Genomic DNA, 23,890 nt, shown 5'->3' on the forward strand with positions numbered 1-23,890 from the left:
TGTTTATTCTCTGGCTCCCACAGCTTAGCCCTACTTCAGAGAACCTCTGGGGCGATTTTTAGGAGCTACGCTTCTACACTTCTTTAAAAACGCCAGCCTTTGACTGTGTAAATAAAAACAAGGTTTTTATTTTAAAAACCATCCTGATTCTCTGTAGTAAAGCTTAAAGTAGGTTGATGAATGAATGTTTCACCTGAAATGGTGTCAAATTTCTAAATTTAGTTTCAAGCAAAGAATCAATGAACGGTCAGCAATGTACATCATTCTTAATAAAGAGAATGTAGGTCCCTGTCTCCGACTGGTATCAGTCTGTGTATAAATCAACAATGGAGGTTTTCAGATAATCTAACTGTATTTTCGTTGCTCAGAACAGTTTTGTACAAAGCACACTCAGAAGATGGCTGGGAAACATTTTTAAGCTACAGATCACACACACACACACACACACACGACTTGGAGTGAAACAAGCAAGCACATGCACATGGGGCTCTTTGGAGATCTGGGCTTTGCTTCCAAAGACACAGTTTGCGTAAAGATAGAAATGGACCTTGTGAATACATATAACCAAGATGAACCCAACGCAAATTGTTTCAAGTCTACACAAGCCACGTCCCCCTGGTACAGAGCAGTTCTTTCCTTAGTTGAAGTCATGCATGGTGGAGAAGCCCTGCCCCGGGGCTCTCCTGAGCTCTCTGGTGAGCCTGTGGGTAGAGGTGGGGAGGGTCTGATTTCTCAGCAACGTCAGCGTAGGACTCGGCACACGCACGCACAAGAGTGTTCTTTTTCCCAGACAGGCTATTTTTCCTATCTGTCCTCCCTGGTAGGGAAGGAATTCTGTGATAAATGAAAATATATGTAAAAAGAGGGACATGGCTTAGGACAGCAGAGTTCATAGGGGCAGGAGCACTGAGGTCACCAGAAGCAGGCAAGGGACATAATAAGGAGTTTCCGTCTGGGCCAATGAAAACGCTCGGGGGAGGGATGGCCATGACCACGGCACGACAGTGTGAATGTGCTTAATGCCCCCGAACTGCATTCAAAAATGATTAAAATGGTAGGTTTGGGGGCTATGTATATTTTACCATGTTTTTTTTGTCAAACATGTAAATAAAGGGTCATATTAGTAAAATCGCACCTAGACATTGTGCCATGCGAAGGTGTCAGTATTGGAAAGATCTGGTTGTCTGGTGGGTGCTCCTCTCCGTGGACTCAGACAGGCTGGCGCGAGGGGAAGGGGGGAGAACTGCTAGGACTTGGCGCCTGTGCACAGCGAAGGACACAGCAACAGAAGTGCAGGGCAGCCTGCGGGACGGGAGAAGATATGTGCACGTGGCAGAGCCGATGGAAGGCCAGTATCTGAAATACGTAAAGAACTTACAAAACTTAACACCCAAAAAGCAAGGAATCCAATTAATAAACGGGCAGAAGACACAAACAAACGCTTCTCCAAAGAAGACCTCCAGACGGCCAACAGACACATGAAGAGATGCTCAGCCTCACTCATCCTCAGGGAAAGCAAATCAAAGCCACAGTGAGACACCCCCTCGCGCCTGTCAGAAGGGCTAAAATCAACAACGCAAGAAACCGCAGTGTTGGCGAGGATGCGGAGAAAGGGGCAGCCTCTCACGATATGGGTGGGAGCGCGAGCTGGTGCGGCCCCTGTGGAAGAGTATGGAGGGTCCTCGAGAAGTTAAAAATAGAGCTGGGTGGCTCAGTTGGTTGGACGACTGCCTTTGGCTCAGGTCATGATCCTAGAGTCCCGGGATCGAGTCCCACATCGGGCTCCCAGCTCCATGGGGAGTCTGCTTCTCCCTCTGACCTTCTCCTCGCTCATGTTCTCTCTCACTGTCTCTCTCTCAAATAAATGAATGAAATCTTTAAAAAAAAAAAAAATAGAGCTACCCTGTGGTCCCAGTAATCGCACGACTAGGTGTGCACCCCAAAATGCCAAAACACTTATGCAAAGGGACATATGCACCCCGATGTTTACAGCAGCGTTATTTGTAGCCAAGATTCGGAAGCGGCCCGAGGGTCCACTGACTGACGACCGGATGCAGACGACGCGGTCTGTGCGCACAACGGAACGCTGCGCGGGCGTAGAAAACAATGCGACTCTGCCTTTGCCCCACCACGGATGGAGCTAGACAGTAGTAAGTCAGTCCGAGAAAGACAAATGCCATTTGATTTCACGCATGTGTGGAATTTAAGAAACAAACAAGCAACGGAAAAAAGAGACAAACCAAGGAACACACAGACTCTTAACTCTAGAGAACACATGGCTGGTGACCGGGGTCGGGAGGGAGGGATGCGGACACAGGTGATGGGGATGAAGGAGGCACCTGTCCACCTGTCGTGATGAGCACTGGGTGGGCCATGGATGTGTGAATCCCTACACCGCACACCTCTACGACCCCATGTGAACTCTGCTGGAATTAAAATAAAGAAGCAGAAGTTAATCATTTGAGAAGAGAAAAAGAACCGCTAGGAGAAAGAGCTGGGAAACCGCTACAAAAGAGCTCGGCATCTGTCCTCTAGGACGGAGATGGAACCCTCACGAAAGGATGGCACGAGAGGACTGGGAATGCCAAGAGGACCGCGGCAGAGAAGGAAGAGGGAGGAGGCCAAGCCCGTGGAGGGAGATGGGCACCGCCGTCGGACGCGGCCTCTGTACCGAGGGAAACGTCAGGAAGCGGTGTGCAGCCCTGACACCCCCGCGTCCCTGCGGTCCCCGCGCAACGGTCCAGGTGTGCAGCCACCTCGGCGGGTAAAGAACGCAGTGGCTGTGTACGCAGCGGGACAGTATTCAGCCTTATGAAGGAAGGACATCCTGTCATCTGCCAACAAGATGGACGGGCCCCGGGGAATGTCGTGCTAAGTGACGTGCCAGACCCAGGACGACACACACAGCATGATCTCACGCAGAGGGAGGATCCGAAATGGTCAACGTCATGGAAGCGGAAAGCAGAACAGTGATTCGAAGGGGGAGGAGGAGAGAGAGACGGGGAAGGCGGTGGTCAGAGGGTACGAAAGTTCAGTTACGTAAGACAGACGAGTTCTGGAAGTACCGTACAGCAGAGAGCCGGAGCTAACCGTACTGCCTCGTACACTCCCAACGTTGTACGAGGCTAGAATTCGTACTGTGTTCTTACTGCTGCTGCTGCTGCTGATAGTAACAGTGGAGGCAGGAGGAAACTATGGGAGGTGATGGAGAGGTTTATGGTCTTAATGGTGGTGATGGTTTCACAGGTAGACACTTATCCCCAAACTCACTGAGTTAAATGCATAAATGTATATGTAAAAATGTATACAAATGCATATGTACTGTGTTTTATATCAATCATACCTCAGTGAAGTGGTTTCCTTCTTTTTTTTAACAGAGAAGGAGAGAGTGATTGCAGATGGGGGAGGGGGATGGCGGAGGAGAGGGAGGGAGGGAGAGAGAGGGGTCTCAAGAAGGCTCCACATTGAGTGCAGAGCCTGACGCAGGGATTGAGCTCAGGACCCAGACATCACAACCTGAGCCAAAATCAAGAGTCAGACGCTTTACCACCTGAACCACCCAGGTGCTCCAGAGAAGTGGTTTCCAACAGCCTCTCTGCACTTCCCATTCATTTATGGTTCCTAATCCCTGCCTGACTCCTCCCCAACAAGGCCTGAGCCCTTTGGAAAAAACACCGTGCACCACACCAGGCCCTACCACCACCTGTCTCCAGGCCTTCCAGAAAGCAAATGAATGCAAAGAGGTGTCCCCCGCTGAGCCACTGGAGCTAATGGCCAGCAGGCCCGAAGCACAGTGTTTCCTGGAAATCTAAAGCCCTCGAGCTGGGCAACATGAAAGTGAGAAGATTCAGGGCGTTGTGGTCAGGACCTTCGCATTTCTGATGGGTTTGCAGGCAGGCAAAAGAGAAATCTGACTCAGTGCCTAAAGCAAAACTGCTGGGTGAAGTTTGGGCTATTGCGTCCGGGCAAGGACCCACTTTCCCACAGGTGGACCTGCCCAGAGGCACAAGAGGGGTCACTTCTGTGGCCCCAAAACTCTTCAAGGAAATGGTGTTGGCGGAGGCAGGTCCAGCCGTGGGGGAGGTACTGTCTCCAGGAGACGGTATTTAACTCCCTTCTTGCCCCAGATCTGCTCCGCCCAGAAGCCCCTCATCTCCTTCCCAATCCAGCTGCCGGGAACCCTCACCGCCTCCACTGGGTCCCTGATCTCTCTTTGCCGTCCTGCCTAAGACCAGCACTTTCATCCTCCGACAATGGCATGTTCCTGAAGGAGCGCTCCATGCAAAGACCCATCCCCAACCATATCCCGTGTGAATGCTTCTCTGTCCCTTTCAAGCCCCCCGGAAACTCTCCCCGCCGCCAGGAGCGCATAAACCCTCTTCCAGGGGACCGTCCTTGCTCTGCCTCACCAGACCTCCACCTGGATCTTTGTTTTTTTTTTAACTATAACGCATTTCCTAGGCAGAGGGGAAGGTCCAGGCAAAGGCTCAAATATGTAGAAACGAAAGACGTGTCCAGGAAACAGTCAGCAAAAGCATTTGCTGAAAACCCCATGACACTCCATTCGGTCACCCCTGGAACATCCACATTCCTCTACATTGAATGACCGTGACCCAGCCACAGAGACTTCAAGTCTCCCCATCACGCCGTCCCTCCCCACTCCCCGGGCCCCCCTCTGCCACCACACTGTCCACCCCAGCAGGCGGAACCGTACGAAATGGCCATTGTTGGGGCTCCAGAAGTCCAACATCAAGATTTCACACGACTCCGTCGAGCACGTTAGCGAGGCCCCGTCCAATTCTCTGCTCTCCTCTGGTTACCCAGATGCTCTTCACGGCTCTCCCCCTGAGCCATCTGCCTCCGCCAGGATCAGGGCCGTGGCTCCTCACCAGCGCCCCGGCCTATCCTGGCTCAGCCCCCGGCCATCCGGCTCCTGGTTACCAGAAAGCAACATGAAAACTGTCCCCTGAAGGCCTACAAGACACACCCCCAAACTCTCAGCCAGGCCTTCTAGGCCCTCTACACTCTGCATGTGACCTGCTTTTGCAAACGTATCTTCTACTGTTCAGCTGGGCTGGAGGTCTCCCTGGAGGGGGCCCTGCACCTCCCCCAGCCCAGCGGTTCCCAAACCTGGCTTCCCCTCAGAATTTCAGGAGCCGTTACTTCAACGGTCTGTCAATCAGTCACCCCAGCTTTAAGGTCATTCCCATACGGGCTTACAACACCTAGCACTTCAAAATGTTTCTAAATTTACAGACGATTCCTCTGAGTCATTTTAGGTTCGCAGCAAAGTTTAGCAAGAAGGTACAGGGAGTTGGGGGCACCTGGCCGGCTCAGTCGGTAGAGCACACGATTCTCGATCTCGGGGTTGTGAGTTCGAGCCCCACACTGGGCATAAAGATGACTTAAAAAACAATGTCTGTAGGGGCACCTGGGGGGCTCCATCGGTTAAGCCTCTGCCTTCAGCTCAGGTCATGATCCCGGGGTCGTGGGATCGAGCCCCGCACCGGGCTCCCTGCTTGGTGGCGAGTCTGTTTTTCCCTTTCCCTGCACCGCTCTACCTGCTTGTGCACTCTGTCTCTCTCAAATAAATAAAATCTTTGAAAAATAAAGTCTTTAAGGAAGAAAAGACCTAGAGAGTTCGCACATACCCCTTCGTCACGCGCACACACAGCTTCTGTACCGTCCATATCCCCAGTCGGTGTGTGCATTTCTAACAGTCTGTGAACCGACACAGACACCTCATCAACTAGAGAAAAACAGTTTTGAGTGGGTAACACTTATTGTTTAAAAAGATACCAGCGTTGCAAGAGGATATACAACAAAACATGAGCCTCTCCCCAGCCCGACGGCCGACCCCAGCCTCCCATGTTGGAGGAGCACTCCTTATTCGCACAACCACACTCGCACGGAGGTCTCCACAGACACGTTAATACAACGGAAGCATACTATACATATGATCATTCGTCTTAATTTTTTTTCTCTTAATAATACATATCAGAGATTGTTTAATATCAGTACAAATTAAAAGGCTTCCTTCTTTTCCGTGGCAACTTGCAGGGTGATCCAAGATTTATACTGACATCTCGAGCTCACCCCCCAACTGGGGGCGTGGGGACTTTGTTCAATGCACACTCCCAGGCCCCTCCCAAAGGTACTGATTTTCAAGGGTTGGATCCGGGAATTTTTATTTTACACCACTTTTCCAGGTTCCTCTCACGCAGGCACCTCAAGGGGCGAGGTAGTTTGCCAAGCAGGAAGTGCGGATGAATGAGCCCATCCGGAGGTCCCCCCAGAGGTGTGGCTGTGACCAGTAACCCCCAGTATCAGAGTCTTGCTTGTAGGGAGCTCCCCAGAGATCGTTTCCTTGCAGGGCCGCGCGCGCTGCTGTCCAAGTGCCTCCTGAGTTACAAAGGAACGTTACGGCAATGCCATCATGGTTTTAATGAGAAATAGGTTTTTTGACGGGGCTCAAACTCCCTGGGTGAGAGGGTGAGGTGTTTTTGGCTAGCGGTGTATTAAACGTACTCCTAACACGTAGGAGCCACTTCGGATATTCTGTAAAGGCAGTTTTCCACCGATCTGCCCCATGCGTGGTGAGGATGATCTTGGTTTCCAGACATCTCCAGTCTCCACCTCACCACTGACCCCCCATCGGGCAAGGGGGTGCTGTTTCCCGGGCTGTAAAAGGAGGACATAATATCCGCGTTGTCTGCCTCTTTGGGGACTGCCGTGAGGCCATTTAAATAGAAGCGTTTTGAAAAGTTGAATGTCTCCCACACAAAATAAAATAATGGCCCCGCTTTTAGAGATCTAGTGTCCATCCAAAGGTTCCCATATGGAGGATTTGGTCCAGGCAACGTGGACTGATGCCACTCATGCATCCCACTTTGAATTTTTCAAATTATTTTTGACCTATGAAAATAATGGAATTATATGGTAGGAAAAAGACCTAAAGGTCATGAGGATATAAAGTGAAAAAAATCGATTTATGAAACATATGGGTTAATAGATAGTGATAGATAGCCCTTTCATTTGCTACACATTATCCTAAATGCTCCTCAGAGCGACTGTGTTAAGAGTAACAACATTACTATTAAAACCCCCACTTCATAGATGATAAAACTGAGGCCTAGAGAAGTTGAGTAATTTTGCACATTACACAGAGTGGCAGGGCCAGCGCTCTGTCATGACCCCCAAACATCCATCTTACCCTCTGAGGATGATCACTGTTCAACACTTAATTGCATATCTGTACAGTCTGTTTCAGTTCTGTTTCTGTCTAACAACTCGCCCTAAAACTTGGACACTTCCTACAAAATGCGTTTGCTGTCCCACAGTTTCTGTGGTTCAGGAGTCAGGGTTTGGCGTCACTGGGAATCTCCAACGGGGTCTCCGCTCAGGTGTGGTCAGCGTGTCGTGGCCTGAGTGTGGTCTCATCTCCGGACACAGCCTGGGGAGTCTCTGCTTCCAAGCTCATTCTCATGGCTGTAGGCTGGTCCCTGTTCCGGACAGGCTCCTGGGCTGAGAACCTCAGTTCCTCATGGCTAGAGGCTCCCCCTGGGTTTCTCACCCCCTGGACCTCTCTCTCTCTCTCTCTCTCTCTGAGGGCTGCCTCAGGACATGGCTCTACCTGGAGTGAACCAGCCGAGAGATTGAAACCAACAGAAAATCCACAGTCTTTTTATAACCTAACTTCAGAAGTCATATCCCATACCTTGGGCCATGATCTGGTCCTTAGAAGCAGGTCGCGAAGTCCAACCATCACTCGAGGGGGGGTGCTCCCCAGGGGTGACCATCAGGAGGTGGGGATCACTGAGGGCTGGCTCGAAGGCTGCCTATCATGATGGCCTCGGAAGCTTTTCTATGCACACAAAACTGCGTTTTCCAAAAGCCAACCTTCTGCGTTTCGCCTCTACAGATATCAAGGTGGTTTTTCTGTTTATTGGAGCACGTAGAGTTCCACTAATGCACAGGTCATAGAATGAATAAACAAATCCCCTGTTCATGGGCAGGTAGGTTATTTCAAGTGAGACAGCCCCTTCTCACTCATCTTCCAAGAGTGCTCCGGGTACGTTTGTGGGCTCTGGGTCGGGTGTTGGGGGCTCAGAGATGGAAGGACAAGACCCCGCCCTGAGGCGTACTCAGCCTAGTGGGGCAGAAAGACAAGTCAACACACGACTGTGCTGCTATGGAAGGAGGTACAAGGTGCCCTAAAGCCCAAAAGAGGGGCTCAGCAGGTCTGATCCTTCCAGAAGGAAGGGAACCATCTGTCCTCCCCGGGAGAAGCAGAGTCACAGAGCTGCTGTGTGTCGCACCCACACCTCGCGTGACGACACAGGCTCGAATGGGACGGACAGTCCAGCGCCTCGCCTCTCAGACCAGCTCAGGCCATGCCAACATTCTAAAGGCCCTGCAAATGCCCTAGAAAAAGGAAGCCAATGAGAGAAAACAAAGACCTTCACATTCTGGAAACCAAAGAGCTGATTACAGTTTACTTCTCAGTCAGGGTTTGGGGTCTTTTTGCCACTGTCTCCATTAGTTCAGGTGACATTTTTATGGAGTTTTGTTTTTTGTTTTTTGTTTTTTGTTTTTTGAGAGTATTCTGTGCTCATTTTATCCTCATGAAATATATATTTTTTGGTGTATCTGGGAAGACTATGTTCCAGAATTAGCTTAATGTTCACTATCCGACTGGTCACAAAACAGCCCAGGGATCACAAACCTTTGGGAGACACGTCACAGAAAGGTCCTTGCGCGCACATGACCCGCTGTTGGTGTCCGTGGTTCCCCGCCGCAGCCTGGACGCGTGGCCTGGAGTCAGGAGAGCCGCGAGGCCCTCGTTGCATCTTTCAAATCGATCACGCTTATCAACAAGCAAGAACCACCCTCCCCATGCTTGACGATTGTGGGATGAACCAGTGCTCACTTTTTCGGAAAACACCTCCTGTCAAAGCCATTTTTCTGAAGGGGTCAGGATGGGAACTTTGGATTCAGATGGGCCCAGGGTGCAATCCCAGCCCAGTGTTTATTGAGCCTTAGGTGGGTCATTTAACTTCCCAATGACTCAGTCTCCTTGTCTTTGAAATGGGTTTCCTCATACCCACCGTTGGGCTGGGTGTGCACAGTGATGGCTGCCATCACACAAGGGATGCCTAACTCCCCCGCCCCACTTTCCCTTTCCTGGGAAGTAGGAGGGTTTTACCCTCCTAGGGGTGGGGACAAGGTCAGGTTTTGACTGGATCTGGGCGGGAGAGGGAGGTCAACAGTAGGCAACACTCCGCATTAGAAGGACCCTTGTCCCCAAGCCCACGGGGGAATGACCTTCTGAAGGTGAGGCGGATGGAAGCCCACACAAATTTCACCTCCCCCCAGGCTCCCCTGTCCCCACGAAGCCTTAAGGACAGCTCGTACCAGCGCTGCACCGGGCTGCGGGCTCAGGACCCTCTTGAGACAATTTGTCCACACTCCCTGGAAAGATAAGGCTTAAGAGATAAAGGCTCTGGCTGGCCTCATCTCTGAAAGTCACTGACCGTAAGGAAGCGTTTTCCCAAGAGCCAACTGGGGCCGGATAAGGGGGACCCAGGAAATCGGGAAACGGGAGGAGCCAGCGGCAGGTACCCGATCCGTTCCCAGAATGCTCCGCAACGCGATTTCAGCCTGACAAGGCAGCAAGGGCACAGGCTGCAGTGAGAAAACCCAGGTTTTGTGCTCCCGGACTGCATTCTGAGTATTTTCATTTCACCGCAAACAGGCCCAGGAAAGTGTCAGTGGTACCTCCCACGTGGCTTGCGGTAAGGAGCACGGGAGACGCCGGGAGAGAAAGTGCTGGGAACGTATCATTACTAGTCGGGTGCACCCTGCCCCTCTTCGGTGACTAGAGGAGTTCTTCATTCATTCTCCTCACCGAACCCCCCCGCCCACAGGCATCAGCCAGGGCCTCCCCCCATATTTCTGACATCCCTGGAGCTACCCTGGGGAGATCATCCCAGAACAGGGCCGAGGGTCAGTCTTGATGCATTTAAACATCACAAGAACATCACCGATTTCAAGGCAGCGAATCAACAGCAGGGAAGTTAACATTTACTTTGTCTACATCCGGGGGGTTCTCAAACCCTGGACGGCGTAATTCCTCGCTGTGCCTTGTAGGTCTTTTAAGAACATCCCTGGTCACCACCCCCTAGACACCAGGAGCACTAACCCCAGTTGTCATACTCGAAAGTGTCCCCAGAGACTGCCTAAATTGGGGAGTGCCAAATCAGCCCCCAGTTGAGAACTACCAGTGCACATCAATGAGGGCGAGGCTTGGTGGGGGGAGGGAGAGATGCCCGTTGGCCAGCATTTTGTTGCTGCAGAAAGATTGGGGGGGTATAAAAGCAGAGAGGGAAGGGGCTGCCCATTTGGCAGCAGGAATGTTGCATCTCTCACCTGCCCAGCCAGAGGGCTGTCAGCTCCACGGCCAGGCGCCACCCGGACGCTCATCATTTCGGGGGACGTAGGGAATGCGGCAGAAGGTGGGTCTTGGATTTGAAGCTAATGCCGTTCAATACCACTAGCATTTTCCACATCCTGTGTGGGTGACAAGGGCCTGCCCTGCGGGGAAAGCCAACAGTTTAAAAGGAGAAAGCTCTTTCTCCTAAGAAACCAACGTTTATTAATAATACATCCCCGAACTTCATGTCAACAAAGGGAACCTCTCACCGCAGAGAAATATAGGCCATCCAAGGAGATGTCAGCGGCCTCCAGTTGACTTTTTTTTTTTTTTTTTTTTTTTTTGTCTTTTTCCCAAAGCAGCATATGGACCACAAACTCTCTCTCTGGGTAAGAGCCCATGAGAAACTCAAGTCAAAGCTTTTCTTCTCTGCTTGCCTTCTCTGTCATCATTCTGCTAAGGCAGAAAAGCGAAGTTACATGGCTAAAGTCGTAAGTGTAAAAAGAATCTTGGTTCTGTTCTAGGCATTTCAGAACAGCTCACAGGAAAGGTGGGATTGGACTAGGATGTCGCTGCTCGCCAGGCCTCGGCCAACCTCCAGTCCTTGAGGGAGAAGAAAGGGGGTAAACACCGCCTGGGAACGTTCCAGAGTTGGAGATGATGCCAGAAATTTCCCAAGCCGGGCCACTCCTTTTACCCTTCCCACCCCGAATTCCTGCCTCCTGCCTTCACACGGCGGCATTTCAACCAAACAAATCAGGGTCTACGACGTGACGGCGCTTCTGGACAAACAAAAATTAATATGGAAGGGAAAGACACGCCACCCACCCATGTAGGTCATGGCCCACTGTTTGGCCTCACCTGCTAAATGGTACCCATGGGCGCAGATTAAAACAAAAGCCTGCCACGTTCCAGGGCAGACACGGCTCTCCGGGGGCAGCTCGGCTGGCAGAGTGAGCTGGAAACTCAGTGGCGTGCTCTGGTCATTTCTAAATACTCTCTAGAAGACAAGAGTTCAGGTCAAGTGAAAGCTGGCGGCGCTGCTGCTTGACAAAACCCAACAGCCAGGGAGCAGGTGTAGCCTGCCAGAAAACAAACAAAAACTTGCCTCAAACAACAACAAGGGGTTAACACCCTCAGCCTGTCAACACCAATTAGCCTACCCTCCCAGCGGAAGCCTCTTAAGAAGGTCCTGAAATCCAGCTAGGCCCTCTGCAAGCAGAGACAGTCACTGCGTGGCTTCCCGGAAGGAAGTGGCCCTCCGTGGAAACTGAGGCGAGCAGGCACAGCCCTGAGGCCCCCTCTACCCTGAAGGGGCCACGTGGGGTGGGATCCTAATGTTGCTGGACCCCAGGCACTTTTGCTTTCGTGGGCTTCTTCCCGCATAATAATATCGATATTTGAATTGATTTTTGATATCACTTTAAATACTCTAATAATTATTTTATTCTCTTAGTGTTTTAGGCAGATTTTAATGAACAGGTTCTTGTGGACCTGAAAATTAAAACATTTCCTTTGAATAATTTCATTTCCTTTGGGTTTGCTTTCTTCTAATTTTAAAAGAAATCAAACATTTTCCTGGGCCTCCCCATCAAACCCCAGCAGGTATCATGGGCCCCAGGCACCGCGCCCACTGTGTCTCAGGGAGAAGCAAGCCCTGATTCAGTAGGAAACTGCAATTTTTAAAAAATACCATTGCCCGTGGCCTATAGATCCCACTCAACACAACTCCGGCCTATCTGGAAAGCTCATTCCATTGATAAAATACTAACATCATATGCCTGGAACGTATACATTTTCACTAGTCACTTACGAGTGATTTACACAGGAGGACTCCAAGGGGCGTAAAACAAAACCAACTCACCACACAAGATAGGTTTTCTTCAATATTTTATTTATATAGAAATACTTAAAAAATGAAGTAGCACCATTCCTTAAGTTTTACCTTTATTATGTAGAACTTTAAATGTCAGAAAAATAAAACTCTTGATACAATTTCAAATCTTGTCTCAGCAAATATAATATTAGTATTTGACCATGAGGTTAAAGGCCCTTTATCATAAAATAAAATATACTTTGTTTTTTAAACTTTGCTCAGTAAAGTACATTTAAGCTCAAGTAACATCACCTACATATACATAAACAAGTGGTAAACAAATGTATTAAAATAGAAATACTAAAACTATAGTGGCCCAACAGAATTTTTGTAGCTTGCACTGAATTCTATTTATACAAATGTTAGAAAGCATCAACAGTTCCCTTTGACATGTTTATACATTTCCGTGGTTTTTTTTTTGTAATAATATAGAATAAAATATGCTTTATATCACTGAATAGAAAATATGCTGGGTGAAGCATTTCTAGATTTGTCTGAACCTATAAAATCTCCATCCCAACAGAATACTGTTCAAAACATTACACATTTTATGGTTTTGTAATTCCGTCACGATTGTGTGGTTATTAAAATAATACAGTGTTCTTTGCCATAAGGCCATACTAAAATAAAAAGATTTAACCCAGCTACAAAAAGTTCACTGAACTTAAATTAAAATACTTGTAAACATCTTTGCAATATGAAATATAATTTTTCAAGTCAAAAAAGAATAAAATACTTCAATCTGTATTAATGCAATTTCTCTTTAAAACTTTTAAACGTTTTTAATATATAAGAGATATGTTACAGTTTGTTTAACTTTTATAAAGCTGCAGTATCCTGGTTTCACAGGAACTCCTGGCCCTTCCACAACATTCAAAAAGGATCCACTGTGTTCTAGAATAAGCTTCGTAGGAACCCAGCCACAAAGGGGAACACACGAAAACAGTCCACACATCCCATAAGCACTATTATTATCCTCTTCGTCATAATAAGTATTGTTCGTTTTTTTTCTCCTACTTTAAGAAAATGGAAAACTTGTGGGGTTTTCTTCTTTTGGAAGCTTCCTATGAAGTACAGTGTACAAACTATCATTACTAGAGTGTCGCCGTTCCTATTATTTATAGAGCATGCATTTCAGGTGGTTCGGGGGCTTCCCGGGCTATAGTACTCTTGATGCAGATATCCTGGCAAGTTCCTTTGTTTAAAAATTAAAAATTTTAAAAAACGAGCGGATACTACAGCTTCCCAAGCTCCTCTCGGATCTCAGAGTGTGAGCGGGGGTGGGGGAGGAAGGGGTGGGGCACGGAGGCGGCGGGCGGGCGCGGGCCGGGTGCTGGCGGCGGCGGCGAGGGTCGGGGGTCTGAGGCTGGAGGGGAGGGGCCCCCCTCGGCCCACGCGGGGTGCGCGCAGGCGCGCCGCCTTCAGGAGAAGATGCGGATGGCCTGGGTGACCGCGGTGTGGCAGACCGGGCACTCGGGCTCGCTCTTCTCGCAGATGCGGTTGGCGCACTCCATGCAGAAGAGGTTGTGGCCGCAGGGCACGAGCGCGGCGATCACTTCGCTCTCGAAGCACACGGAGCAGTCGCGGCTGCCCTTTCGCCGCAACCCCGACGACGAGGAGGAGGAGCTGGACGAGGAGCTGGACGACGACGAGGAGCCGGAGGTGTCCGACGGCGGCAGGCCGGGCAGCTGCGCGCCCAGCCCGTTGGCATAGGCGGCGTAGGTCAGGCCCCCTCCGCCCGGGTCGCTGCGCACCCGGCGCGCCAGGTGGTGCTCGCCCGCCCCCGGCGCCATGTGCAAGGGCGGGGACAGGCGCGGGCAGCTGGCGCCCGGGTGCAGCCGGCGGTGCACCAGCAGCCCCAGGTTGGCATTGGCGGGCGCGCTGGCGCCGCCCCCGGGAAAGACCACGGAGGACGACGAAGCGGACGAAGACGCGGAGGACGAGCAGGACGACGACACCGGAGCCCCAGGGCCGCCTCCGGGGGAGCGCTCGAACTGAGCCCAGAGCAACGGCGCCCCAGGCGGGGGAGCCGGAGCCGGGTCGAAGGTGGGCTGCAGCTCGGGACAGCCGTCGGGGGAAGGCACGGAAGCTTCCCCCGCCGCGTAGGTGTATCCGTTGCCGTTGTTGTTGTTGTTCCCGTTGTGGGCAAAGCTGAGCGCGGGGCTGGGGGGGCTGTAGTCCGCCAGGCGCGGGGTGGCGGCTGTGCTGCCGCCGGTCCCCCCGCCGAAGTAAGAGTCTGTGGACGCGCTGCCGAGCGAGCTGGAACTGTCGTTGCGGTAGCTAGAGAACGGCTTGCGGCCGGGGGTGGGCGTGATGCTGGGGGTGGGCTTGCTCCAGAGGCTGCCTGGGCCGGACCCGCCGGACCCGTGGTGCAGATCGAAGCCCACGTCCGTGCCGTTGGCGTGGAAGTCGTTCTCATCTGTGAGCTCGATGATGCCGCCGGTGCGCAGGGCGATGTGCGCCTCGATCTCCTCGCGAGCTCGGTCCACGTTCTCAGGCATGCCAGTCACCTCGAACACGGGCTCCTTGTCGCGGCTGGGCGTCACGATGTACGTGTGCGTCTGTTGTTGGATGCGCTTGATCGTGGCGCCCTTGGGCCCCACCACGAGCCCCACCACGCGATAGGGCACCCGCACCTGGATGGTGGTCTGTCCAGGCAGGTTGGGCGGCCCGGGCACTGCGCCGTTGAGCGCCGTGTTCTTATTCCGCGAGGCGCGGATCATGGAGAAGTGCTCCGCGGCAGAGATGATCTCCCTCCGAGCCATGGCCACATCCTCCTTCCTGCCCGTCACAACAAAGACAGGCTCCTCCCCGCGAACCGGGGTCTTGATGTAAGTATTGGTCTTCGCCCGCAGCGCTTTGATTTTACAACCTGGGAGCCAGGGTGCAGGGGAGGGAGTGGGAGAGAGAGACAGACACGCCCATTATCCCGGGGTAACCGCGGAGACCTGGGACCGCCCGCGTCCTGGGCTGCGGGGCTGCAGGACACGCTTCGGGCGGAAAGGGGGCGGCTCCCTCACTGACCCTGGGCCACGCCACGGGCTGGGAAGCGGGTTCCACCCGCGAGGCGCTCGAGGAACAGCCCATTGGCTGCCCAGTCCTCCCCCAGTGACTGCAGTCGTCCCGAGCAAACCCGAGAATCCCAGGGAAAAGTCAGCTGGGGAGATGCCGCTAGGATCCAGCGGGGCGCGCCGTCCGCCCTGAAGGCGCGGCGAAAGGGTTCAAGGAACAGGGCCGGGGCCGTGAACCCTCCCAGAACTGGGGTACTGATGAGAAGGGGGGGCAGTCCCGGGACCCATTGTTCCTCCTCTGGGCTCCATTCCGCTTTGCAGAAATCCAGAATCCTCCTCCCGTCCGATGCTCACTCCTCCTCCTCCCCCTCCCAAAGGACCTATCAAAGGCCCCCTCCCCCAAGCATCTTATATTTAAATTCTATTTCCCGGGGTGGGCTGGGTGGGGGGCGCTAGGGGAGAAGGCAGTGATTTTAGCAGGATAAAGTGCATCCCGCCGTGGCAGCGGCGCGGCTCCGGGAGACAGCCTGCCTGCACTTTCTTTGTCTGGGGCGCCGGCCCATCGCGCGGCTCTTCCTCTCTTCTCCAGGCTCGCGGGCGCCGCGGATCCCGAACCCTCTCGCGCCCTCCCCGCGGGGCGGTGGCCCGAGACCCTCTCCCTTCCAGCTCCCCATCTCCACCGGACCCACCTTGCCGCCCCACGATCTCGGCGACATGCTCGGAACTGGGCACCGGCACGCACTCGGTCATGTTCACGCTCTTCTTGCGCGGCTCACTGTCGTACAGAGAGGCGCCCTCGTCACTGTCCAGCCCCAGCAGGGAGAGCTGATCGAGCGCGAGCTGCAGGGCTCTTTGGTCATCCAGGGTCTCTCCCCCGCCGCCGCCGCCGCCGCCGCCGCCGCCACCACCACCGCCGCCGCCGCCTCCCCCTCCGCCGCCGCTGCCGTTGCGCTCCAGGTCTGCAAACAGGGAGCTGGGCATCGCTCGGCCGTGCGCGCCGCGCCCCCGCCGGCCCTCGGCTCGGCGGCGAGAAGCTGCGGCCACAAAGGCAGCCGGGAAGCGAGTGGTCAGGGGCGGGGAGGCCGGCCGGCTGCAGAGGGCTCCGTTGCTCCTTTCTCGGCGCCGGGAGGAGTGGGTCGCTCAGTGCGATCGGCGCCGGGCAGTGGCCGCAGGAGCCCCCGCCTGGGTCCCCACCCCAGATCTGCCGGCGGGTGGGGTGGGGGCAAAGCTCGAGCGGCAGCCGCGCGTGCCCCCCGAGTGCCCGGCTGGCTGGCCACAATGCCGAGCGAGAAGCGAGCAGGCGAGCGACAGCAGCGTTTCTTTAAGGAGCCCCTCCCCGGCTCCTCCACTCCCTCCCTCCCGCCCGCCCGCCCTCACTCAGCGCTTTTTCCTCCTCTCCTCCCCGCCTCTTGACTGAGCCTCTGCAGCCAGACGGCTCCGGAGGGGGACGAGGGAGGCGCAACGTCACCGGCGGGAGCTGACACTACAATGCTACTGACACTATCGCTGGGGGAGGCGATTGGCGCGCGCCGGGCCGGGGGCGGGCGGAGGCCGCGGTCAGGGCGAGCCGAGAGCGAGCGGCCCCCACCCCCGCGCTCGCCGCAGCCCGCCCCGTCCTCCTCCCGGCCGCGCCCCTCCCCCGCCGCCGCTAACGCCTCTCTTTGTTGTCTAATGCGGGACCGGCAGGCTCGGGACACTCGCGCGTACCTATCGGCCGAGGACAGTCTGTCCCCAGCTCTCCCCCCTCGCCTGATGGACAAAAGAAAACGCGCCCAACTCGGATGCCCGCGGCCGGGCTCTAAGAGAGCGGTCCTGAGAAAGTCCCGTTAGCGTCCCCAAATAAACCACCCCTAGAGCCCACGGTGCCACTGGGAGAAGGGTCTATTGTCTGCCGCAAAGGGCGGCCCGAGCCTCGGGCCCGGAAAGCGGGACTCGAGGTCCGGGTGCGCACGGGCCAAGTGGCTCCTGGCGCGGGTTGCCCACCTGCGCGGGAGCGCAGGAGACACAAAGGCAGAGGCCCGCCCGCATCGCTTCTCGCGCGCCCGCGCGCCCGCAGCTTTGTGCCCCTTGGGCAGCACTTCGTCCAACTGGCCCTCAAACTGCGGCCGGGCCAGCCAGACACCCGCCGCAGCGCGGGCCCGGCCCGCCCTGCGGCCCGCGACCTCCGGAATGTGCGGCGCGGGGGTCCTGCGCCCGCCCCGCGCGCCGGCCGAGCCCCCGCGGGCGCTGACACGTGCACGAGCGCCGCGCCGCCTCCGCGGGGACGCCGGCCATGGCTCCGGCGAGCGGTGCGGGCGTGCGCGCGCCGCCGTCCCGTCCCTCCCCGCCCCGCGGTCGGGCATGCGCGGTGCGCGCCGGGAGCGGGCGGGCCCTTTAAGGCGGGCGCGGCGGAGCGCGCGCCGGCCCCTCCCGCGGCCCCGCCCCGACGGGAGGTGTGCGCCCGCCGGCCCGCGGCTCTTTGTGCGCTTCTCGGGGTGGGGTTGGCGGCGGAGGGAGGGCGCGCCCGGACCGGCCGGCGGGGACGGCGAGCTGCGCCCCCTCCCGGATCTCCCGGAGCCGCCTCGCTGCGCGCGAGAAGAAAGGAGGCTTTGAGGGCCGGGCCGGGGCACGCCGCCTGCTCGCGGGCCGCCGCCCCGTCCCCCTGCGCTCGGGCCGGCCGCGCCGCCCCCCGGGCCGGTGCCCCCTGGGGTCCCGCGCGCGCTCCTCTCCTTTGTTGCCGGCGCTCCCAGGCTCGCCGCGTCCCCGCGCCCGGCCGGCGGGGTCGCTCCGCGAGCGGCCGGGACTGCGGTTTGCTGTGAACGCCCGCGTCCGCGCGGCGGGACGCCCGCCCGGGACAATGAGGCCATGTGGCCGCCGCCGCGGACGGGCTCACTCGGGGGACCTGACGGTGCCGCGGGGCGAGCTCGGGGCGCGCAGGCAGAGGCTCCCGGGTGCTTGCTCTCTGGGTGACCCCGCGAGGAGAGCGGGCGCCCGGGCCTCGGTGTGCCCTGCGTCGATTGGCGGCATGGGGGGGGGGGGGGTCGTACCTGCCCCGGCCACCTCGTGGGTTCGGAGGACTGAGACAGTAGAAGCGAGGGCGCTGGGCGATCAGGCGGTCAGGCAACGCCTTCCCGCCGGAGACAGGAAGGTGTTCCTTCCCGCTCACCTGGAGCTGTCTTGGGGAAGAGGTGCTGATTATTTCCTTGGGGAAATGAGGCTTAGAAGCCACTTAGAGTGGTGATTTCCTCAGGATGTTTCTGTCCGCGTCCCTGAGCCTGGGCTGTGTGTCTTCAAAGGGAGTGATGGATGGGTCGGGGGAGGGTGCGCAGCCCTCCCAGAGCCACCACCTCCAACTCCGGCGGAGAATTCTTTGACCTGGTTTATGGACTCAAGTACCAGAAATCTGTGAACGAGGAGGGGGTGCCTTGAGGATGGAGGTTCTGGGAGGAGAGGGTCCTGGCTGGTCCAGGCGCCTCACCCGGGGCCTGTAAACACCAGAGCAGACAGAAAAAGCGCTCCAAAGGCCTCGCCATTATATCTTGCCCACACAACAGGCTCCCCATCAGGCCAGCTGAGGTTTCTTTTTTCAGATAACACAATGGATGGAAGTAAAGTTGCTGCCGGAGTCCACTGCTGGTGAGGCCTGTACATAGGTAAATGGGCCCTCCTCCTCCCCGGGGCTTGCTTGTGTGGGAAATAGGCCTGCACACAGCGTCCCCCTCCTGTCTGCAGTGCTGGGATTTCAGATGGGTTAAATCAGAAATTTGCTTAGAGGGCTGCATGCTTCAGAGTCCCTGGGGCCCTTGGGTCAGTCCCAGGAAGGTGAACATGACACCTTGCATAGGGGACAGGTGTCTTTCTCCCCTACGGGATCATGAAGGCATGTCCGGTGAAAGCACACATCATAGCGCACAAGAGGATGAGGCTGGGAATTCATGGAAAGCTGCTAACGCCCAGGTGCCCATGACATTCCTTGTAGCCTGGGTCACGCTCCGTAGACCAGAATGCTCTGGGAAGACCAATGCAAAGATGGGACCGTTTTCTGAAGATACCCACAAGATACAGGCCCTCCAGAGATCCTGGGAGGGTGATGGTCATGGTAGCAGACCATTCCAGTCTGATGTGTGACAGCTCGGATTCCCAGTGGAGCCTTGCTTCGGTGTCCCGTCCTATGCAAAGAGGCTAGCATCCGGCTTCCCACCTGCCTCAGGGGGTTGTTTTAGCAGAGGGATAATGACAGTGCAAGCTGCCTCATTGTAAATTACCAAGTGCTGAGTAAACGTGTGGGAGACGGTGCTTCACCTGCCCTCTTTTACTTTCCCAACCTGTCTCGATGACTGACTGGTCACGGTATTTTCTGACACTTGAATGCTATTATGAAGTAACAATCTGGAAAAATTAATTCTCAATGAATGGATTTAATAAGCCAAGATGTGACAAAACTTGCCAAGTCCAGTTCTGTTTTTATATAGATAATACAACCCAACTCCATAGTTTCTGGCTAGACTTTCCCAGGCTCCTTTAGGACCCCAGTGCTTAACTACTTTTCCTGATACAGGACATGTTCCCTAAGGACCTCCCCAATGTGGCCATACTATTTTTTTTTTTTTTTTAATTAGCAAAAGAGAGGGGCTTGAAGAGTGTGATCTGGTAACATAATAGAGAATTTCAGTTGTTATAAGACAAAGTAGTCACTCACAACAACCGAGACTGACTGAGCCCACCTCGTACGTGTTTCCAGAGGACTCGAACTGTCCGGCACACATCTGGCTTGCTTCGGCAACCGGAGAGCTGGCGAAGGCAGCTACCGTCCTCATGGGAAAACAAGCGCACTTTCAGTCAACTCCACATTACTGAGCATCTACTTATTTTATTATACACAGCCCGGAAAGCACTGATGATACAGAAATGAACATGGTGGGTGGGTGGGGAGGGGGTCCTTTCTCCTGGAACCCCATTCGTGTCCAAAGTCAGTTACGCAGCAGGGCAGTAGTGAGTCCGCCTGGAGTCCTAGGAAGGCTTCCCAGAGGCAGGGACGTTTGTGTTGTGCTTTCAGAAGCGAGGTGGGAGAATGGAGACCAGGGTCTCCTGTGGCGTGTGGTATCTGGCAGGAACTCGGTCAGTGCTCATTAAATGAACAAGTGAGGTAGGCTGGAGAGGCTGCAGGTGTAATTTTCTTAAGTATGGATGTGAGTAAGCCTCTCTGGGAAGCAGCTCCAATGACACCGGCCACAGCTGCCGGACTCTGAGGAGTCAGGACAGGCCATATTTATCGAGCCCTCGCTGTGCGCCAGGCAGCTTACCGAATGCTTTGCAGCGCACCATCTTGTGTGAGCCTCCAAACCCCAAAGTCGGTCTTCTCTTGGCCCCATTTACAGATGAAGGGAAGTCAAGTCACTTGCCCAAGCGAGGACAGATTGTCTTCAGGCAAGTAAATACAGCTCAAGCTTCTGGGCCTTTCCATGGCTTGCGGCAGGAGGTCAGAGCAATCTAGGTACAAGATTGCACGTTTTAATAACATTTTCAAGAGTCACATTTTTATTCTTTTCCTTGAGGACACCAACACTGATGTGATAGGCCTGAGGAATCCCAGTCGCTGTTGCGCTCAAGGTGGCACAGCTGATAAATGACACCCAAGCCTGTGATCGTAAGCACCCCAGGCTCCTTCCCACCCCTGGGCGGTGGGATTCCCCAGCTGGAAGCTGGCGGTGTTTCCGCCCCCCCAACCACCACCATGGGGCTGTAATGATCACATGACTGAGGGCCCTGCGAAGCATCTTGATTTTTGATGTCCTGTTCAGTCTTTGTATTGTTAACATATACGTCACATGGAACACATGAAACACACACGTTTTTAAGAATATTTTACTATAGGAAATGCTCTATGTTGGATGAACAAAAAAGCAGCTGAGAGGTGCTTGTGTTACTAAACACTCAGGAAGCATTAAGAGAAGCAAATGAATTCGGCTGGAAAGCAATACATCAAAATCTTCCAGATAGTTACTTACTTAAGTCGTGGGTCCACATTTTATTTTCAAGGTTCCCGTGTTTCAAGCTCTGAACATCTTTATCCAATTAGTTTTTAAAAGTAATACATGCTTAGCTTAAAAGTTAAATAGTGCTAAAAGGGCTTAATAAAAGCACTTGATAGAAGTAGAAGGAGGAGAAAAAAAAAAAAACCTAATGCAAATCCTAGCACATATGTATATTTATTAAAGCTTTTGGAATTATGAGAGTAGAGAGGAAGTTTCATAAATTTAGTAAAATGGGCCTTTAAGTCGCTTGACTTCTAAAATTCAAACATCATTTGGTTAACAACCAGTAGTAGCCAGTCTGTAGTATCAGAGAGGAAGAAGGGGGTGCCTGGGTGGCTCAGTGGGTTAAGCCTCTGCCTTCGGCTCAGGTCATGATCCCAGGGTCCTGGGATTGAGCCCCGCATCTGGCTCTCTGCTCAGCAGTGAGTCTGCTTCCCTCTCTCTCTCTCTGCCTGCCTCTCTGCCTGTTTGTGATATCTCTCTCTCTCTCTCTCTCTCTGTCAAATAAATAAATAAGAGAGGAAGAAGAAGAGGCGATTTAGAATCTCTCACACACAAGAATTCAAGGAGCCTGGAAGCTCACTGATCTTCGGGAAGGAGGCAACTTTTTTCTTCCTACGCAGACATGAAAAAAAATCAGTGGAATCGGGGCATTTTCTGCAGGTGAGTCGCCCATTTTGCCCAGACTGTCAGTGGAGCCCCATCTATGAACTGACAAAAGCCTCAGGGGGGCTAGCACCTCAGGGTCCGGGTCGTCAGCACAGGTGTTGTCCCAAACCTCTGTCTGGCAGGGAGCACGCTGAGGGGCCAGCATGTGGCTGAGCAGATGGCAGATACTCCTTGACGGTGGGTGGGGGCTTGGGACCCAAAGTCTCAACTCCCAAGGTGAAGTGCTGTAAGGGCATGGCACTGCCCCGAACGAGCCTCTGTGTCACGTGTCAGCCGCCCCCCAAGTCTAGGTAGTGGGGAATAAGGAAAAGGCAGTCGCGCAAGGGGGTCTAAAGGCGGGTGGTCTCACTCCCCAGGCTCCCGGCTTCCTCTCCCTGAACGGAACGGTGCCTTGTGCCACTTACAAAGGGATGGAAGTTGAGCAGGAGAAGTATTCAAAGCTCTGATCTCTCTCAACACCTTGTATGACAGCACTTTCTCTGTTCCCGTAACTTTTTCTAAAAAGTAAAAAATAACTTCATCACCTACAGAATTTGTGTATTTTCAGCATCCGCCCTGAAAGTCCAGATGCTAATTAATGAAATACAGTCGGGATGTCGTCACGACCAACTCCGAACTACCCACCTGCGTGACTTCACGATCAAAATGATTTCTTCCCTATGCGCTTCAGTTAAAAAGAATGAAAATCGTGTCGACCAAGCTACTAACATGGTAGCTAATAATAGGATCACTTTTTTATGCTAATAAAACAGACCTACAATTTTATTAAACTTCTGCAGTGATCACTGTAGTGACGTGTGTGTGCATCTATACAGAGAAGACATACAGCCTCTGACAAGCAAAGAAATACAAGCGCAAGGGTGCCTTTGAGGAGGCGCGATCACCACGCTGGGTAACTCAAACAGAGGCCAGGATGGGAATTCCCTATCTCAGAAAAAAGAAAAATGTGGTCTCCAGCAGGAAAATGTGAAGGCACACTCTTAAGTGGAAAGCGTAAGACCAAACACAAAGCAGCAGAGGAGAGTCTGAAACCAGCACCTGCAGTAACAGATGCCACAGGTTGGAAGGCCAAGGATGAGGCAGTGACGCACCCGCCCTAGGTACGGGGGTTTTCAGGTAGGATGGCCCCTTACAGAGGGTCCCGCTGTGGGCTCTGCCCCATCTGAGAGCTTCCGGCCCTGCATAGTATTTTGGAGACCTGGAGCGTGTGTGTGTCTTTGCTCTTGGTCCTCAGCTTCCTCATCTGTAAAATGTGCATCTGACGTCCTGAGTGATGCGCGGCGCTTACGTCACCTGTGCTGCCGCACAACTGGCAGGAAGGTCTCCAGAAAAGAAGACAAGGGAGCAGCCCTTGCCCTCGGCTGTGGTCAGCCGCGCCAGGCAGCCAGGAGACATGAGAACCACGTACCTTGGCGTCAGAGGGGAGCTAGACCACTGGAACGATCCTACAGGTTTAGGAACAGACCCAAAGGCAGGAGTCTTGACTCTGTGGCAAAAGTAGAAATGCCAATGAACGGAGCCGGAAATCACCCCCGAGAGGAGCTGAGAGAACCGGTTGTTTTGAAACACCGTATTAAGTTGGACCTTTTCCTGCCTCATAGCATAGACTCCAGTAAGTTCCAAGGGGGTTATGGAGTTCAGCTTGAAAAATGAAATCATAAAAGAACTAAACGGAAACAGGTGGCTGTTTCTGTCATTTCAAGGAGGAGAAGGGCTTTCGGAGCATGACCCTCACAGTGGAAATCATTTAGGGAAAGTCATAAAACAGAGAAACCATGCTGCGGGACACAATCCTACACAAGAGGCCTCACCAGATGTGAGGCAGCAGTGGTGAGCTTGGGGCGTTCCTAGATAAGCCCCCGATATGTTTACTGTAAATAAAACATAC

At 53.9% G+C, this 23,890-nt stretch overlaps 1 protein-coding gene and 1 long non-coding RNA gene across 3 annotated transcripts; one reads left to right on the top strand and one right to left on the bottom strand.

The window, feature by feature from the left end:
* Positions 1-13,643: 13,643 nt before the first annotated feature.
* Positions 13,644-17,601, bottom strand: MEX3B (mex-3 RNA binding family member B). Its single transcript, XM_059179847.1, has 2 exons — positions 16,009-17,601; positions 13,644-15,180 (listed from the first exon to the last, which is right to left on the bottom strand). The coding sequence occupies exons 1-2, from the start codon at positions 16,298-16,300 to the stop codon at positions 13,730-13,732; spliced, it is 1,743 nt and encodes a 580-aa protein (XP_059035830.1). The 5' UTR covers positions 16,301-17,601; the 3' UTR covers positions 13,644-13,729.
* Positions 17,602-18,078: 477 nt separating this feature from the next.
* LOC131835520 (uncharacterized) lies at positions 18,079-23,131 on the top strand. Of its 2 annotated transcripts, XR_009355215.1 has the most exons (4): positions 18,079-18,486; positions 18,889-18,951; positions 21,851-21,996; positions 22,550-23,131. It is a non-coding gene; the product is annotated as an uncharacterized LOC131835520 (long non-coding RNA). The 2 variants fall into 2 exon arrangements; XR_009355214.1 differs by having other exon boundaries at positions 18,079-18,951.
* The last annotated feature ends 759 nt before the right edge of the window (positions 23,132-23,890 follow it).

This window comes from Mustela lutreola, chromosome 7 (genome assembly GCF_030435805.1).
Source record: "Mustela lutreola isolate mMusLut2 chromosome 7, mMusLut2.pri, whole genome shotgun sequence".
NCBI lineage: Eukaryota > Metazoa > Chordata > Mammalia > Carnivora > Mustelidae > Mustela > Mustela lutreola.

Bases quoted from the DNA above. Each gene is read 5' to 3' on its own strand.
- MEX3B (XM_059179847.1), bottom strand. From the start codon at position 16,300: ATGCCCAGCTCCCTGTTTGCAGACCTGGAGCGCAACGGCAGCGGCGGC. The intron at 15,181-16,008 runs GTGGGTCCGGTG...CCTGGCTCCCAG, and splicing joins CGAGATCGTGGGGCGGCAAG to GTTGTAAAATCAAAGCGCTG.